The sequence below is a fragment of the Bufo gargarizans genome, chromosome 1, assembly GCF_014858855.1.
Source record: "Bufo gargarizans isolate SCDJY-AF-19 chromosome 1, ASM1485885v1, whole genome shotgun sequence".
Lineage (NCBI taxonomy): Eukaryota > Metazoa > Chordata > Amphibia > Anura > Bufonidae > Bufo > Bufo gargarizans.
In genome coordinates, this window is record NC_058080.1 from 637,139,643 (window position 1) to 637,156,600 (window position 16,958).

General features: G+C 45.6%; 1 protein-coding gene across 1 annotated transcript in view; it reads right to left on the bottom strand.

Moving 5' to 3' along the window:
• ARSK (arylsulfatase family member K) overlaps window positions 1–16,958 on the bottom strand; it is a 142,569-nt gene that overhangs the window by 65,000 nt on the left and 60,611 nt on the right. The window contains exon 6 of the mRNA XM_044275998.1: window positions 11,735–11,959. Within this exon, the coding sequence (XP_044131933.1) occupies window positions 11,735–11,959 (225 nt within the window). The remainder of the gene's footprint in view (window positions 1–11,734; window positions 11,960–16,958) is intronic.

Sequence of the window (16,958 nt, forward strand, 5' to 3'; positions counted from 1 at the left end):
ACATCTTACACTCCAGCTATTTATACATAAATGAAACACAAAGGAACTGACATCATCAAAGAAGCTCCGCCTCCCTCATTAAATAAAATTCGCATATCAAATAATCGCAATGAAAAATTCGCATTGAAAAATTCGCAATTGAAAATTCGCAACTGAAAATTCGCAATTGAAAATTGAAAATTCGCAATTGAAAATTCGCAACTAAAAATTCGCAACTGAAAATTCGCAATTGAAAATTCGCAAAAAACATATCCACTCTATACTGGCGAAGATTTTCAGTCACATAGTCCATTCTTGCAGTGATTAATCACGCTGAAGAAAAAAAGAAATATATTTATCAGATTGCATAAGGCCGAATGCCTTATAGGAAGCAGGACACATTGTACTCACGATTGAGGCCCCTGGGCTCCATTGTCTGAAGACGATGGATCCAGTAAGCCTCCCTTTTCAATAACAATTTATTTCTGTCACCCCCTCGACGGGGTAATGATACACCTTCAATAATCTGATACCTCAACTGCGAGATGTTGTGTTTTTTATCATAAAAATGAAGGGGTATTGGGAGTAATAAATTCTGTTTACGGATAGTAGATTTGTGTTTACTTAGTCTGTCCTTCATTCTCATTGAGGTTTCCCCCACATATAGTAATCCACATGGACATTTAAGAATGTAAACCACAAATCTACTATCACAAGTGAACGTGCCCCTTATTGGAATATTTTCACCTGAGTGAGGGTGGGAGAAACATGAACCCTTTATAACGCTGGAACAATTGACACAGTTTAAACAAGGAAAAGTGCCCCGTCTAGGTGTAGATAAAGTACTCTGTCCTCTTTCTATTTTATTACTTCCCACATCCGCCCGGACTATTTTATCCCTAATATTTTCTGCCCGTTTATAGCATATCATGGGTGGCCTCTGGAACTCTCCTATCCGTGGATAGGACTTAGATAATATGTGCCAATGTTGATTAACAATAGTCCTAAGGCGCTGGGACCAGGGATGGTATTTAATCACTAAGGGGATCCTTGTTTCTTTCTTAGTTCTATCTGGTGGTGTAATCTCAGCTTTATTACGCTGTATTTTCAATAGATCAGGGGGGTAGCCTCGCTCTCTAAATTTATTGGTCATATCGTCTAATCTTGTTTGACACATATCCCTATCACTAACGATCCGTCTAACCCTCTGGTATTGCCGCCCTGCTTCTTACTAGAATTGTTCCAGTGGTGGGTGACGGGAAGCCAGATTCTCTGCTATGGAACCTCTCTCCAATTGATTTTGGTTAATTTTTATTTATTTAATTTTTATTTTAATTCATTTCCCTATCCACATTTGTTTGCAGGGGATTTACCTACATGTTGCTGCCTTTTGCAGCCCTCTAGCTCTTTCCTGGGCTGTTTTACAGCCTTTTTAGTGCCGAAAAGTTCGGGTCCCCATTGACTTCAATGGGGTTCGGGTTCGGGACGAAGTTCGGATCGGGTTCGGATCCCGAACCCGAACATTTCCGGGATGTTCGGCCGAACTTCTCGAACCCGAACATCCAGGTGTTCGCTCAACTCTACTTATAACCCCTTTCCATATCCCCAATAAATATGGATGTCATAGAGACATAGAGGTCTCCTTCTCAGGACCTCTCTTTGAGCAAGAACAGAGACACGCTGGAAAAAAATCTACCGCCCTGGTAGCCTCAAACCATCCATGTATTAGATTACATTAATCTGGAGGCTATCACACAATAATACATTTTCCCTGCAGAAGCTGTCTTGATGTCCATGGCTTCCATTAGGGATGAGGTACCACTTGGAACCGAACCCGAGTTCGGAAAATTTTATTTTACAGTAGAAATGAATTTCTCAAGTTATTATGCGAAGTCTCGCAAGCAATAACTTCAGCTCAGGGGAACCAATACATTCTAATACTGCACGGAGCTCCCGCTCAGTACAGTATTCAAACAAAGTTTTATGCAAATCAACTTTGGATGTTTCACCCGAAGTCGATTTGCATATCCCTAATTTCCATCAGCAAAAAAAGTTGATTGGTTGTCCAGGACTTTTATATTAACAGCCTGTCCTAAGGATAGTGCAGCATACGGGTAGGCTACCCGACACTGCTAGATTTGAGTGTGTAGTTCCCTTTAAGCCAGTCAGGCCGGTTACCGGCAATCCTTATCACAGCCAGCAGAGGGAGCCCCCAGTTCAGTATAAATAGGCTAGGGCCTAGTTCAGGAAGGGTAGAAGTTTCCAGACTCAGTGCAGAGAGGTTTTCCTCCTGAGTCCATGCATAGAAGTCAGAAGGGCATAACTAATCAGCCTGAAGACACAGAATACCACAGAGGCCGATCAGAGAAAGCAAGAGGTACTCAAGATAACAGAGGAGGTACTAGATAAGGACAGATTCAAGGGTACGCCAGATAAAGGGCATTAGACCTTGGAGAGAAAGTCACATGTAGCAGGACCAGTCAGGAATATTGAGCAATCCGCCTGTACTGCATCTCCTGTAATCAACACTCTGTATAATGCCTTGCTAAGACCGGCCATTCTGTAACTCCCAAGAACCACCTGTATTGTTATAAGAAACCAACCGTCTTTCATGGAACTGTGCTGTACCTGTGTCCATGTATTATCCTGACTGATATTCAGTAAAAGTTCCAGTTTTTGTTGGCTATCCTGTGCTTGCTTCATGCGTCCACCATACTTTACACGGCGTGTCACCGTTTAATTGACACTGGCGTCACGAACTGTTAAATACCTGCCTGTTCCAGTATTTGCCCCAATTGAAGACGACAGTGGATCCCAGGTTAGTGGTCAATCTGCACTACAAAGCCCAGCACACACTACTGACCCCCTGGGACACTGCATCGCTCTTTTTGGCGTCACGAACAGGATCCGCATACTTCTACAGTGCAGAGAAGTGTGAACTGTGTGCTTTAACTATTTCACCACCGTATGGCAAAGACTGTAACCCTTTATTTCCAAGCCGGTGGATTAAAATTGTGCCTGGGAGGAATCAGAGGCGCTGTACTGTGTTGCGCTACCCCCAGAGGGAAAATCGTATTTGTGGACTGTGATTTATTGGACTTTGCAACACCCTGCTTGCTGTCAGGGAATCGTGATCAAGATGGCCACCGGCCGCCTGGAGTAAAGTTTCCCGCGCTGCTGAGGACCTCCGTGGGCGGATCCCTTCAAAGACACAGAGAATCCCGCCCCTCTTCATCATCGCACCGCCGCGGCCCTGCTTTTCCTGCGTCAGCAACGTCACCGCGTTCACAGGACGTCCGGAGTCTCACAAGATTTGGCCTGCGCGAACCCGCCGATACCGGTAAGAACTTGTATCCGGAGGGAAGGGGATTGTTCCGGCCCCTTTAGTCACCAGCGGCCACCTCGTAATAAGTTAACATGTCAGATCCGGGAGTTGCCGAGCGGCCGGACCCGGGAGAGCTTGCGGCTCCTAATCATCCTATAGCCCCCAGCATGATGCCCTTTACCATGCCTTACTATTTTGGGGCCCCATGGTTTCCCCGCTATAACGGAGAGGCCCATACCCTAAGAGACTTTAAAGAAAAGTTGCTGGCCTTATTCAAACTGTACCCCATAAATGCCGATCAGCAAATGGAAATCTTGCTAGCGCAACTGGAGGGGGCTGCCCGCAGAGAGGTATTATCCTGGCCTGCTGCTGAAAGGAGTACTCTAGAGCAGATATTCACCCGCCTCAGGGCCACTTTTGAAACGAGGACTGCCTCAGAGATAAAGATGCACTTCTTTGGCAAGAAACAGAAGTCCGGTGAGTCCCTCCGTGACTATGCCCTATCACTTCAGGAGGCTTTGGGGGCTGTAATTCAGATAGATCCCAAGGAAGCTGATAACCAGGATCAGACCCTGAGGGAACAATTTATTACCGGAGTGTCTAGTGAGCAAATAAGGACCCAATTAAAGATGCTGTCCGCCCAACACCCTAACAGTACCTTTCTGGACTTTAAAGAGCTGGCTATAAAAATTCTGGGGTCAGCAGTATCTACAGAGTTGAGCACCCCACCTGAGTTATCAGCCTGCAGGTCAAAACCGTTTATCATTAACCGAGCTGAGGCCGGTCAAGCTGTTCAAGCTACAGCTACCGATACTATTGCCATGCTGACAGAGCAAGTAAATCACCTCACTAAAAGCCTAGAGAGAGTGTGCAGAAAAATGGAGGAATGGGAAAAACCTATGATGTCAGAAGAGGAGTTCCTGTCACCCTCTAAGCCGTTCTCACCTCCATACCAAGAGACTCACCCCAGGGATCCGGGGAGGCGCAATAGGGGTCGCCAGCGGCCCGTGTGTACATACTGCAAAAAGATGGGACACACAGAATCCACTTGCTGGCAGTTAAACGGGCAACCCCTGAGGCTGAGGACCACCCCTCGGGAGGTAGAACACTAGGTCCAAAAGATCCAAATTGGATGCCACGGTATGTAGGATCCCATCCTAAAATCAATGTGGAGATTAACGGGGTCCCCTTTGAAGCCCTATTAGATACTGGGTCTCAGGTCACTACTATTCAGCTGCCCGCCTTTGAAAGATTCTGGGACACCAATCAATTGACCCAGCCGCCTGAATCCTGGGTAGAGATTATCGCCAGCAATGGCAAACCGGTAAAGATCCATGGATACTGGGAACCCACCCTGCAGGTGGGAGAAGTCACCTTGCCTCAACAGGGGGTGATAGTAGTACAGGCCGGCGACAGAGGAGGACATCCTGTCATTCTAGGCACCAATGTCTTCAAAAACTGTTATGCTGAAATACTTGCCGTATTACATCAGACTCTGCCCACCGCTTCCTCTGCGTCCAAGAGGGTGATTCAAAAGACTATCACTGTGTTAAGTGCCCAGCAGAGGTTTGCTAACGGGAAAGGAGAAATTTGTACTGCCAAGATTCGTGATAATAAGCCTGTGACTTTGCCTCCTAATTCCCAAACTCTCTTATGGTGTCGTGCTGTCCTGGGAGTCCAAGGCCAAGATTATCCAGCCCTGGTGGAGCCAATCCAGATGGAGAACTACCCTTATGTGAGAGCTGCCAAGTGCCTGGTGAACGTCTCCCAAGGTAAAGTACCTGTCCGTCTGATTAACCTGAGTGATCATCCTGTGGCGCTTACTAAGCATTACCCTGTTGCCCAGCTTTCTCAGGTGTTCTTCCAAGACATCATCCGTCTTCCAGTGACAGAAAAGCCGCCAGCTGCAGTCAGCGGATGTCCGCCGGTGCCGCAGTCACAAGTACCCTGGTGGGAAGAGCTACATGTCGGGGACGAGACTACCCCCCAACATCAACAAGAAGGGATACTACGGCTTGTCAAAGAGCACCACCAGGCCTTCAGTAAACATGCTGCTGATTATGGAGAGGTTAGTGCCATACAACACACCATACCTACTGGCTCTCATCCTCCTATCAAGGAGAGATACCGACCCTTACCGCCTACTTCTTATCAGACTGTAAAAGAAATGATCCAAGAGATGAAAGACTCTAATGTAATACGGGACAGTCGTAGCCCGTGGGCGGCACCCCTGGTCCTTGTAAAGAAGAAGGATGGTGGTATCCGTTTCTGCGTGGACTATAGAAAAATTAACCAAATAACCCACAAAGACGCGTACCCACTGCCCCGCATTGAAGAGTCACTAACTGCTCTGGGCTCCGCTGCCTATTTCTCCACATTGGACTTGACCAGTGGCTACTGGCAAGTACCCATGGCCCCGGCAGATAGGGAAAAGACTGCTTTCACCACTCCCATGGGCCTGTTTGAATTTAATTGTATGCCGTTCGGGTTATGTAATGCCCCAGGAACTTTCCAGAGACTAATGGAGCGGTGTTTGGGTCACAAAAACTTCGAAACAGTGCTGCTGTATCTAGATGACGTCATTGTGTACTCAAAAACATATGAAGACCACCTGAAACACTTAGCAGAGGTCTTTGAAATCCTTGTCAAATATGGCCTGAAGGTAAAGCCATCTAAATGCCACTTGCTCAAACCTGCGGTAAAATACCTGGGGCATGTGGTAAGCGGAGAGGGCGTACAACCTGACCCTGATAAGTTAGCGGCTGTCCGTAACTGGCCGGTACCCACTACCGTCAAAGAGGTGAGGGGTTTCCTTGGTTTTGCCGGCTACTATAGACGTTTCATCCCCCATTTTGCTCAAATAGCCGATCCTCTCCAGGAACTCTTGAGGGGGCAGCCCAAGAAAAGTCCTAGAACTCCAGTGCTCATTGAGTGGAATGAAGAGAGAGAGATAGCGTTCCAGTTGTTAAAAAAGAAACTGACCGAGCCTCCCGTGTTAGGTTATCCTGACTACAGCAAGCCCTTCCATCTGTATACTGATGCTAGCAAGCGAGGCCTGGGGGCTGTGTTAGCCCAGATTCAAGAGGGAAAAGAAAGAGTGATAGCTTATGCAAGCCGCTCCCTGAAAGGAGCTGAGAAAAATGACCAGAATTATAGTTCCTTCAAACTAGAATTCCTGGCATTAGTGTGGGCAGTGACGGAAAAATTCAAAGATTACCTAGCCGCTACCCCATTCATTGCATTCACTGATAATAACCCTCTGGCACATCTAAATACAGCTAAATTGGGGGCTCTGGAGCAAAGATGGGCCTCTCGTCTCGCCAACTATGATTTCTCTGTAAAATATCGCGCTGGACGTACTAACGACAATGCTGATGCTTTATCCAGACTTCCCACAGAGACAGCTCCTGATGATGTGCGAGATGCTTGGGAAGATGTAGAAATGCCGGCCTTCTACCATAAATTTGCTCAACAGGATCAGGCTCGGGCTACCAGTAACAGAGCTGCAGTTCCTTCACCCTCCAGTAGGCCGGAACTCAAAGAAGAAAGGTGGGTGAAACTACAGTCTGAAAGTAGAGTGATGGGTGAATTGTTGGACTTCATTACCAGTGGCAGAACCCCTGAGAGGATTCGGCGTAAGAGTACAGATCCTGAGCTCATCAAACTGTGGAGACAACGCAATCAACTCTTCATACAAAAGGGCCTGTTGCTACGGAGAAGCCTAGACCCAGTGTCCAACGAAAGAGTGCATCAAATTCTCATACCCCGACGAGATGCAGGTATGGTGTTGGAGATGTACCACAATCAATCCGGTCACTTTGGGGTCCAAAAGACTGAGGCAAATATCCGCCAGCGGTTGTACTGGGTGGGCATGAGAGAAGACATGGAGAAGTGGTGTCGGGAGTGCGTAGCCTGTGCCTTGAAACGAGGTGAACACCATGATCAGAGGGCACCACTGAGACCCATTGTAAGTACTCGTCCTCTTGAACTTGTCGCCATCGACCATGTGAAACTGGAGCCTAGTCGCTCAGGGTATGTGTACGCTATGACTATTATTGACCATTTCACTAAGTTTGTTGTAGCGGTGCCTGTGAGAGACCAGACGGCCAAGACTACAGCCGAACTGTTCTGGAAACACTTCCTCCTGCCCTACGGTTGTCCAGAAAAGATCCTCACCGATCAAGGTCCTGCTTTTGAGTCCCATCTGTTCCATGAACTGTGCCGCCTGCACAACTGTAAGAAGATCCGGACGACGGCCTACCATCCGCAAGGTAATGGATTATGTGAAAAAATGAATCAGACCTTGATAGAGATGCTGAGGACCGTGCCTCCTGAAACCAGGGGAGATTGGCCTAATCTGTTGCCACAGCTCATGTTCACATACAATCATACCATACACTGTTCCACCGGGTATACCCCCTTTTATTTGATGTTTGGGCGCCAAGGATTATTGCCTGCTGACCACTCCTTGGATGTACTCGTACCTGATTGCATCAACCCATTCCCTAATACCGACTGGGTTGCTGAACACCAAAGGCGATTGAATACAGCCCAAGCTATTGTTCAGGAACGTATGGACTATGCTAGAGACCGGCAGCAGAGAGACTATGACCAAGCAGCCCATGCAGAACCCCTGAAGATAGGGGCTGTGGTATGGTTAAAAAAATAACCGCCGTACCAGTAAACTGGACAGTAAATGGGAGCAAAGTCCTTATGTTGTCACTGCAATCCCAAATGTTGGAACTCACACTTATGAGATCACCCGGGAGGGCAGGGGATCCCAAATTGTACACCGAAACCGGTTAAAGCTTTGCCTGACACCAGGACCCAGTGCCGAGAGTTCTATATCTGAACCCCCTGTGTCAGAGTCATCGATACAGCCCGAGGATCCTATGCAGGCTGTCCGAAATCTAAGGTATGACGCCGATCCCATGCATTGGCTTCTGACACCATGGTTGAACTTGTTGGTGCCCGCTCCGGCACCTACTGTACCTTTACTTCCAGAAGAGCCGGTTCAAGATGCCCCGGATCCAGTTCCCCCTCCAGTGGATGCTGTTGTTCCTGTTGTTCCCGTTGTTCCTGACCAAGGTCTCACGGATGGAGATCCTCCCGTTGCTACTCCCTCTTCTACCTCGGTGCTAAGGGAAGAGGAAACCCCTGTGTTGAGAAGGTCCACCCGGATGACCAGGGGACGTCCGCCAGTCCATTTAAGAGACTTTGACTATGCTGGTGGTGTCTCCTCCCGAACAGTTACTATCGGAAATAGCCTGCTTGATGTTTGTGCGCAAGAATGGACTCCTCCACGTGAGCCCTTGCCTGTTCTACACCCACGGGGAAACCCTGTGTAGTTCTTTATTATACCTCAGTCAAGAAAAATAGACTAACCTGGTTCACCTTAAGTCCGCTGTGCCAGGTCAGCGGCCGTGCCTAAGAAGAAAGAAGACGCCCCTTTTTCTTGCGTCAGTTATTGCAAATGTTATATTTTTACGTGACATAGTTGTTTATTATATTTATAATGTAATGTTTAAATTATGCATCCGCTTATGTTGGTTCAGGCGTGTGTGTGAGTACGAGGCCTTACTCACGTTAAAGTCTGGGGGTGTGCAGCATACGGGTAGGCTACCCGACACTGCTAGATTTGAGTGTGTAGTTCCCTTTAAGCCAGTCAGGCCGGTTACCGGCAATCCTTATCACAGCCAGCAGAGGGAGCCCCCAGTTCAGTATAAATAGGCTAGGGCCTAGTTCAGGAAGGGTAGAAGTTTCCAGACTCAGTGCAGAGAGGTTTTCCTCCTGAGTCCATGCATAGAAGTCAGAAGGGCATAACTAATCAGCCTGAAGACACAGAATACCACAGAGGCCGATCAGAGAAAGCAAGAGGTACTCAAGATAACAGAGGAGGTACTAGATAAGGACAGATTCAAGGGTACGCCAGATAAAGGGCATTAGACCTTGGAGAGAAAGTCACATGTAGCAGGACCAGTCAGGAATATTGAGCAATCCGCCTGTACTGCATCTCCTGTAATCAACACTCTGTATAATGCCTTGCTAAGACCGGCCATTCTGTAACTCCCAAGAACCACCTGTATTGTTATAAGAAACCAACCGTCTTTCATGGAACTGTGCTGTACCTGTGTCCATGTATTATCCTGACTGATATTCAGTAAAAGTTCCAGTTTTTGTTGGCTATCCTGTGCTTGCTTCATGCGTCCACCATACTTTACACTGCGTGTCACCGTTTAATTGACACTGGCGTCACGAACTGTTAAATACCTGCCTGTTCCAGTATTTGCCCCAATTGAAGACGACAGTGGATCCCAGGTTAGTGGTCAATCTGCACTACAAAGCCCAGCACACACTACTGACCCCCTGGGACACTGCAATAGGTCATCAATGTCTAATCAGAGGGGGTCCGACACCCAATACCACTGCCAATTGGCTGTTCCAAGGTTGCTCTGGGGCTACAAGTAATCAACAGAACTACACAATGGACAGAGATGTATAGTTCCAGCACCTACTTCCAGAGCAGAAGCTACAATGAAACCTCAGGGAAGTGGAGTGTCAGTCTCTTGCACATCAGATATTGATGGCCTATCCTTAGTATGAGGATATAATATAAAAATCCTGGACAATCCCTTTAAGGGAGTTATGAGAACTATCTCTCTCTATAACTCTCAAATATATATTGTAGAAAGGAACAAGGGGTCGTCATTGATGGTCGGTACATGTCACAAGGTTCCTGGCCTCTGTGAGGTAAAAGTGTCAGTTTTGCAGATTGCAGTCTGACACTTCAGTTGTTTTAGTATGGCTGCAAAGCTAACCCGGGACGGCTCTTATTGGGAGTAGTCAATGTGATGGGTGGTAGCTTCTCCCAAAGTTCCAGGCCGGGTCTTGGTTTGGATATAAAACACAGTCAGCACTGTCAGGTGGTGTGGATGACTCCTCTCTGACAGTGGAGCGCTGCCAGTCTCTGTGTTGGGGCCTGGGATTTTGGGCCGGGATTAAGGCCTGCTACCATGTTTGTGTGTAAAGCACGTGGACTCTGCTTTATACAAGGACTTCTGTGTTACTGCCTGGTGTGAACGAATACTAGCATCAAAGTGACTGTTTTTCTTGAAATGATTTTTTTTGTCACTTAGGCCTCATGCACATGACCGTTGTTTTGGTCTGCATCTGAACCGCTGTTTTTGCGGCTTGGATGCGGACCCATTCACTTCAATGGGGCCGCAAAATATGCGGACAGCACTCCGTGTGCCGTCCATGTTCGTTGCTCTGTTCCGTGGTCCGCAAAATAAATTTAACCTGTCCTATTCTTGTCCACAAAGCGGACTGCAAAACACACAACGGTCGTGTGCATGTAGCCTTAGGCTACATCTACATGCACAAGACCGTAGTTCTGGTCCGCATCCAAATTGCAGTTTTTGCGGCTCGGATGCGGACTCATTCACTTCAATGGGGCCACAAAAGATGCAGACAGCACTCCGTGTGCTGTCCGCATCCGTTGCTCCATTTTTTGGCCCGCAAAAAAAATATAACATGTCGTATTCTTGTCCGTTTTGCGGACAAGAATAGGCATTACTACAATGGGCCGCCCGTCTTGTTCGGTGTTTAGGGGCGCATCTGATTTTGGCTTAAAATCACTGATGGAAATCACTGACCAAACACTGACGTGTGAATGAGGCATTAGTTGTTTAAGTCCATCCTGGTATGTTTTACAGGTCCTTTACACAGGCCAAGAATCCGCCAGATAAATCGCTAACAAGCATTAATATGAACACTTGTAACTAATTAACTGGCAGTGTAAAGGTGGATTGTATGTGTAGGCACCTTAATTGTCATTTGCCAGCTGTAGATCATGCCATCTAAACATGCTCTGCTGCCAGCAAACAAGTCTATGTGGGGAAGAGCAATGGCATTAGTGATCTTTGCCCCTATACTGTCAAGGTGATTGTGCGTGTATATGCAGCTCTCTCCTCCACTGAGGTGCAGGCGATTGTCAGGATGGACCTCTTCCTTCCTGACAATCCTAAATTGTTCTGTCGAAAGGGATCTTTATGTTGAAGACCCTCCATTATTTCCATTTTATCTATGTCTTTTTGAAGGTGAGGTCTCCAGAACTGGACACAGTATTGCAGATGTGGTCTCATTAGAGCTCTATACCACAGGACCACAATCTCTCCCTACTGGTTATACCTATTGCTATACAACCAAGCATCCTATTTGCTTTCCCTGATTCCTGTCCACACCGTGCATTCATTTTGAAGCGGTCTGATATCAGGACGCCTAAATTCTTCTCTTCTGAAGTCCTTGCTAACACAGAGCTGCCAATACAATTCTCAAACTGAGGGTTCTTTCTGCCCAAGTTCACTGTCTTACATTTGGAAACATTGAACTGCAGTTTCCATTGTTTGGACCGTTCCTCCCCTTACGTACCTAGCATGGTGGGGTAAAGGTCCACAAGAGATACGATATTTGAGATTCTCTTTCCAGATTGGATGTTGGGTCCCATAATTAGAAGTGGTATATGAGAGCTTCCTTCATACATGCTCATCTTATAAAATTGCCTATGTTCCATTGCAAGCTCCCCATGGTCTGATGTAAACAACACGTAGGTTGTATTTAGAAGTCCAGTATCCACCAGTGCTGAAATGACTTCACCTAACCAAGACAAAAAACAAACAATTTTGAAACCAATTGTGGAATGTTTTGAATTATGATGTGTATGTTATGAAGCCATTTATTTTATAGACATGTAATAACACATTTTGTTCCTGAGGATGGGTAGCCCCGAAACACATTGAATGGATTTCATTTTAAAGAATACCCCTTCAAAAGCCTGAATGGGTTGAGGATCAGGGTTTGGGGAGGGCAAGGGGGGCTGGGAACTAACCCTCATTGCAGATGTGACCAAGAATCCCTGGCTAAGCTGTATGTTAATAGCAGTCAGTTATTCTCCTCTCCAATGTGTCCTTTTCTGTTTGAATGTTGCTGGTATACGGAGACTGAAAAAATGAGAAATACTTCTCAGAAAATTTGAATGGAAAGCAAATAATAATATATATAGCTATTAAGTGGTGGATTTATCAGTGACTTTCCATCAGTTTCATGGTATAAAAAGTAGTTCAATTTGGCAAAAGCAAAATTCACACAAAGTTGCTGATTTCTCTAGTTTTTTAAGAGGGTGGAGTTTAGTGACAGGGGTGTGGCTAATGCCACCAATCAGATTTACTGTAACTTATGTCAGACGTTGGCATAAATTATGGTGCAAATCTATGCCTGTGGATAGAAGAGACAGATTTACTTTTACAATGCATGGACTACTAAAAAATATGCCAAATTTACGAACAGTAATGTGCATTTTACTCCAGTTTACTGAAGCTAAAAACACCAGTGTGAAACACCAGTCTTAATGTCATGAAGACAACCGCCAAAGGAAGCGGCATGACATTCAGCGGATTATGGTAGCTGATACAGGTGGGGGGGGCACAGCTATTCTCTTGCTAGTCATTCAAATGAATCTCTCAATCTCGACACACAGAGTGCGTGTCCTGGCGATGTTGTAAGCGGCGGCTCCCCTTCTATGACGTCGTATGCCCAAATAGTGCATTTGGACAGAAATCGCTGTGGTGAGACAACCCCTTTAATGGAAACCTGTCATGATGAAATACAGAGAAACGCAGGTACAGTAGCATGCTCACAAACTTTCAAGCACCACTGTACATAGCTGCAACAGTGTTGTGCTCATATACCACAAGTGAGAATAGTCTCTTTTGTTAACTTAACATAATTCCAAGAGGTGGGCACATTTTTAATTAAACTTTGCACGCTGAAATATGCTATTTCACAGAAATCAAAACAGGAAAGAACCAATTTTAAGGACCTTTAATAGCTGTTGGCTGAATGCTTGTTCAGCCTACAGCTATCTCTCACCATTCCCCCATACACATATAATCGTTCTTACATTCTATCTGAATTCTGTGATAAATCTGTCTTGAGAGACCAAGATGGGCTGCCTCCTCAATAACACAATAGATTATATAATCTCATTAAATTTATGGAGAGGGGAGGTGGAAGAAGCAGTTAAAGGGAATCTGTCACCCGGTTTGAGCATATTAAGGTGTTACTACTGCCATGTACAATAAGATACCTTATTTCTTGCTGTAGTCTTAAATTTTTGCTTCAAAATCCACTTTTTATGGTATACAAATGAGTGTCCAAGGTGCCCAGAGGGGCGTTATTATCCTTCTCTGGAGCCCAGTAACTCCCCCGTACAGTGCCCAGCCCGCCTTCCTTTAGAGCCCAAGCACTCCTCTTCCAGCATAACTACCCACACCCGAACTCTTTGCCGCCACCCCCCTCCGCTATGTGAAAATGGGGACTGCCTGCACGATGGAGAAGCTCCTGAGGGCAACAGCTTCAAATGTGTCACTGGGCATGCGCCGAGCCATACATGTTCCTTTACCAAGGTTTGGCATGAGTTCAAAAACGTAATCCTGTAATTGACTGAGAAATAGGTTAAAAAGTCAACTATAGAGAATGCAACAACACTGTTAGAACTCAAAAGGCACTGAGGCATGTTTATTGTGTTTCTTATGCACACATGGTGTTAAGTGAATTGGGCCACAGAGGTTCCACCTGCAGTCCACTTCCTCCTGCCCACTGCTTGTCCCTTTTTGTAAAGGTGTCGAGGGTGGAAGGAAATACATAGTACATTTTTCCACTTGCAACTTTTGTATGCCAGAAAAGGTGCGTACAAGGTTGTTATATTCCCCCACAGTCTATGATTTTGTCATTGTGGGCGAAGATCAAGCCTGTGGTATACCACATGCATGTGCCAATCGCAAAAGGCTCCCACTAAAAAACATAAAAGCTAGTTGCTGAACACCTACACTTTTGATGGCTTGTTGACTTGAAGCCTATAGCTTGAATCACTATTGGAAATATAAAAATGTATTCCCAGCGTGTTTGCAGCATGCTGGGTGGTTTTTATTGGCAATTTCGTCCTTTTTGATATTTATAGCCTAGACACATGATGGTTTCAAACTGGTTTCCTTCTGAAGCTATGTAATGATGCATGTTTGGGTCTGTGACATAGGAAAGGAAGATCCACTGAGGAAAGGCAAATGTAAATGAAAATGCTTTCTTTACAAAGGACAGTAAGAAACAGTGCTTCTATGTGAACTTGATATGCATATGAGTACTGAAGTCTTAAATGGGTTGTCCAGCTTTTTATTTTATTTTTTTCCCCACAATTTTTTTTTTCCTGTTTTCCAATACAAGGCATGGTAACTTAAATGGTGGCATAAAAAAAAGCATCTTGTCCTGCAAAAATAAGCCCTCATATGTTAATGTTAACAACAAAAATAAAAAAGTTATGGCTATTTGAATGTGGGGAGGAAAAATGTAAAAAAGCAAAAATGAAAATAGTACCGGTCTTTCAGTGGTTAACCATAGTTTGGGCTTTGTGATTTATGAGTGAAATGGAATGTGTCACCTCCCCCAAGCCTTGTTAAGTGCACTACTAAATTAACAGTACTGCTGCCCTTGATTCCAGATTACTAAATTGAGCCCACAAACTAGCACTGGAATGCATTGAGAGGACTCATTCTGGAGTTCTCTCCATTATAGGTGCCTGCTCATGAGTCCTCGCAATATATTCCAGTGCCAGTTTGCATGTGCACAATGAAGGAATGGGGATGAGTATGGATATATAAATTAGTGATCTGGGGTCGGATGAGCAGCAGTACTATTCATGTAATACTTTACTTAGGGCTTGGGGGAGGTAACAAACACCTTTTACATATGAGTACACCTAGATTTTCGCATAAATTGCACTTACATTTTGTGAAATTTAGGGCATCTTTAGAGAAGTTCTCTATGCCTAGTACGTAAACGGTGTGGCTTCTCAGGAAATAGGCATGGCTGAAAATGCTAAATTCTGGCATAAAATTCTGTATCAATCCAAGCCAACCAATAGGAGGTGTAAACTTAGACAAAAGAGTATAGCCATTCAACAAATGTATTATCCAGCCTGAGCCAAGTTTATGGCATGTAGAGGTCTAGTAGATCTGTCCCATAGTGTCTCCCTCCTTTGTTAGCACCCAGTAGATTTTTGAAGCTGAGACAGAGATTAATCTTTTCTGACAATATTTTTATTGCTTTTAAGAGAACAAATTACAGCAATAGTACTTCCAGCAGAATATGTTTAGGTTTACAAAAATCCTTATTATATTGTCACTGTAAGCTAAGGGAGCACATATGGCACATGGTGCCATATGAGCAATAACTTAAACTATAACAATTACTTTACCAATACTTATCTAAAATAAATACAAACCAAATTGTGGTGAAAAATGGCCGTGGTCCTTTACTAAGGGTTACATAATATAATAATGATAATAATAACCATGAATAATTAAATACCGTATTTATCGGCGTATAACACGCACTTTTTCCCCCTGAAAATAGGGGGCAAATGATGTATGCGTGTTATACGCCGATTAGGGCTGAAACGTGTCCAGAGAGGCAGGACTGAGCCGGCCGGCACAGCGGAGGGAGGAGGAGGGAGGAGGGAGGAGGAGGGAGTCTCTCCCTCCCCACTGTGCGCGGCTGCCGCTGAACACCGATGAGGACAGAGTAGGAGGGGAGGGACTGTGGCCACTGCACCACCAATGAATGTGCCGGCCATATCCCACAGGGTCCCCCTCCTCCCCCCCATCATTGGTGGCAGTTTGCAGTTCCGATCGGAGCCCCAGCAGTGTAATGCTGGGGCTCCGATCGGTTACCATGGCAGCCAGGAGTCACGCTACTGAAGTCCTGGCTGCCATGGTATGTTAGTGAGCAGAGAGCAGCGCATTATACTCACGTGCGCTGTGGCAATGCGCCGCACAGACCTATGAGAAGGAGCGACCGGCGGCCACAGCGCACGTGAGTATAATGCGCTGCTCTCTGCTCACTAACATACCATGGCAGCCAGGACTTCAGTAGCGTGACTCCTGGCTGCCATGGTAACCGATCGGAGCCCCAGCATTACACTGCTGGGGCTCCGATCGGAACTGCAAACTGCCACCAATGATGGGGGGGAGGAGGGGGACCCTGTGGCCACTGCCACCAATGATTAATACTGGGGAGGGAGGGGGGGTTTGCGTTACCAGAGGGGGCAGATCAGAGGCTTTATTTGAAATTTAATTTTTTTTCCTGAAATTTCCCTCTTATAATGAAGGTGCGTGTTATACGCCTGTGCGTGTTATACGCCGATAAATACGGTAACCAATAAATAAATACTCATTAAATATTCATTAAGTCCACAATTGTCCCCCCAGCAAAGCTAGGTGACTAACCCACCAGACATGAGGGTGCTAACCCGCATGTTCCCCCCTAAAAACCACGGCCTTGTCAATCATATCCTGCAATCCAGAGTTAAATATATCTAAACCTATATCTGACAAATGAACTAAATCGTCTCAATAAAGGCTCAATATAAAGCCCTCTAACTCAGTGTGTCTCACTGACCAGCCATTTAATTTAGGAAGATATTTCTCTAAACTTCTATGAATTCTCTTCCTAATCTTTTCAATAAAACCGAACTGGTCACCTCTCCAGATTAATCTTGGTATAATTTCCGAGAAAATCTAAGTTACTTCAGGCATTAAAGATT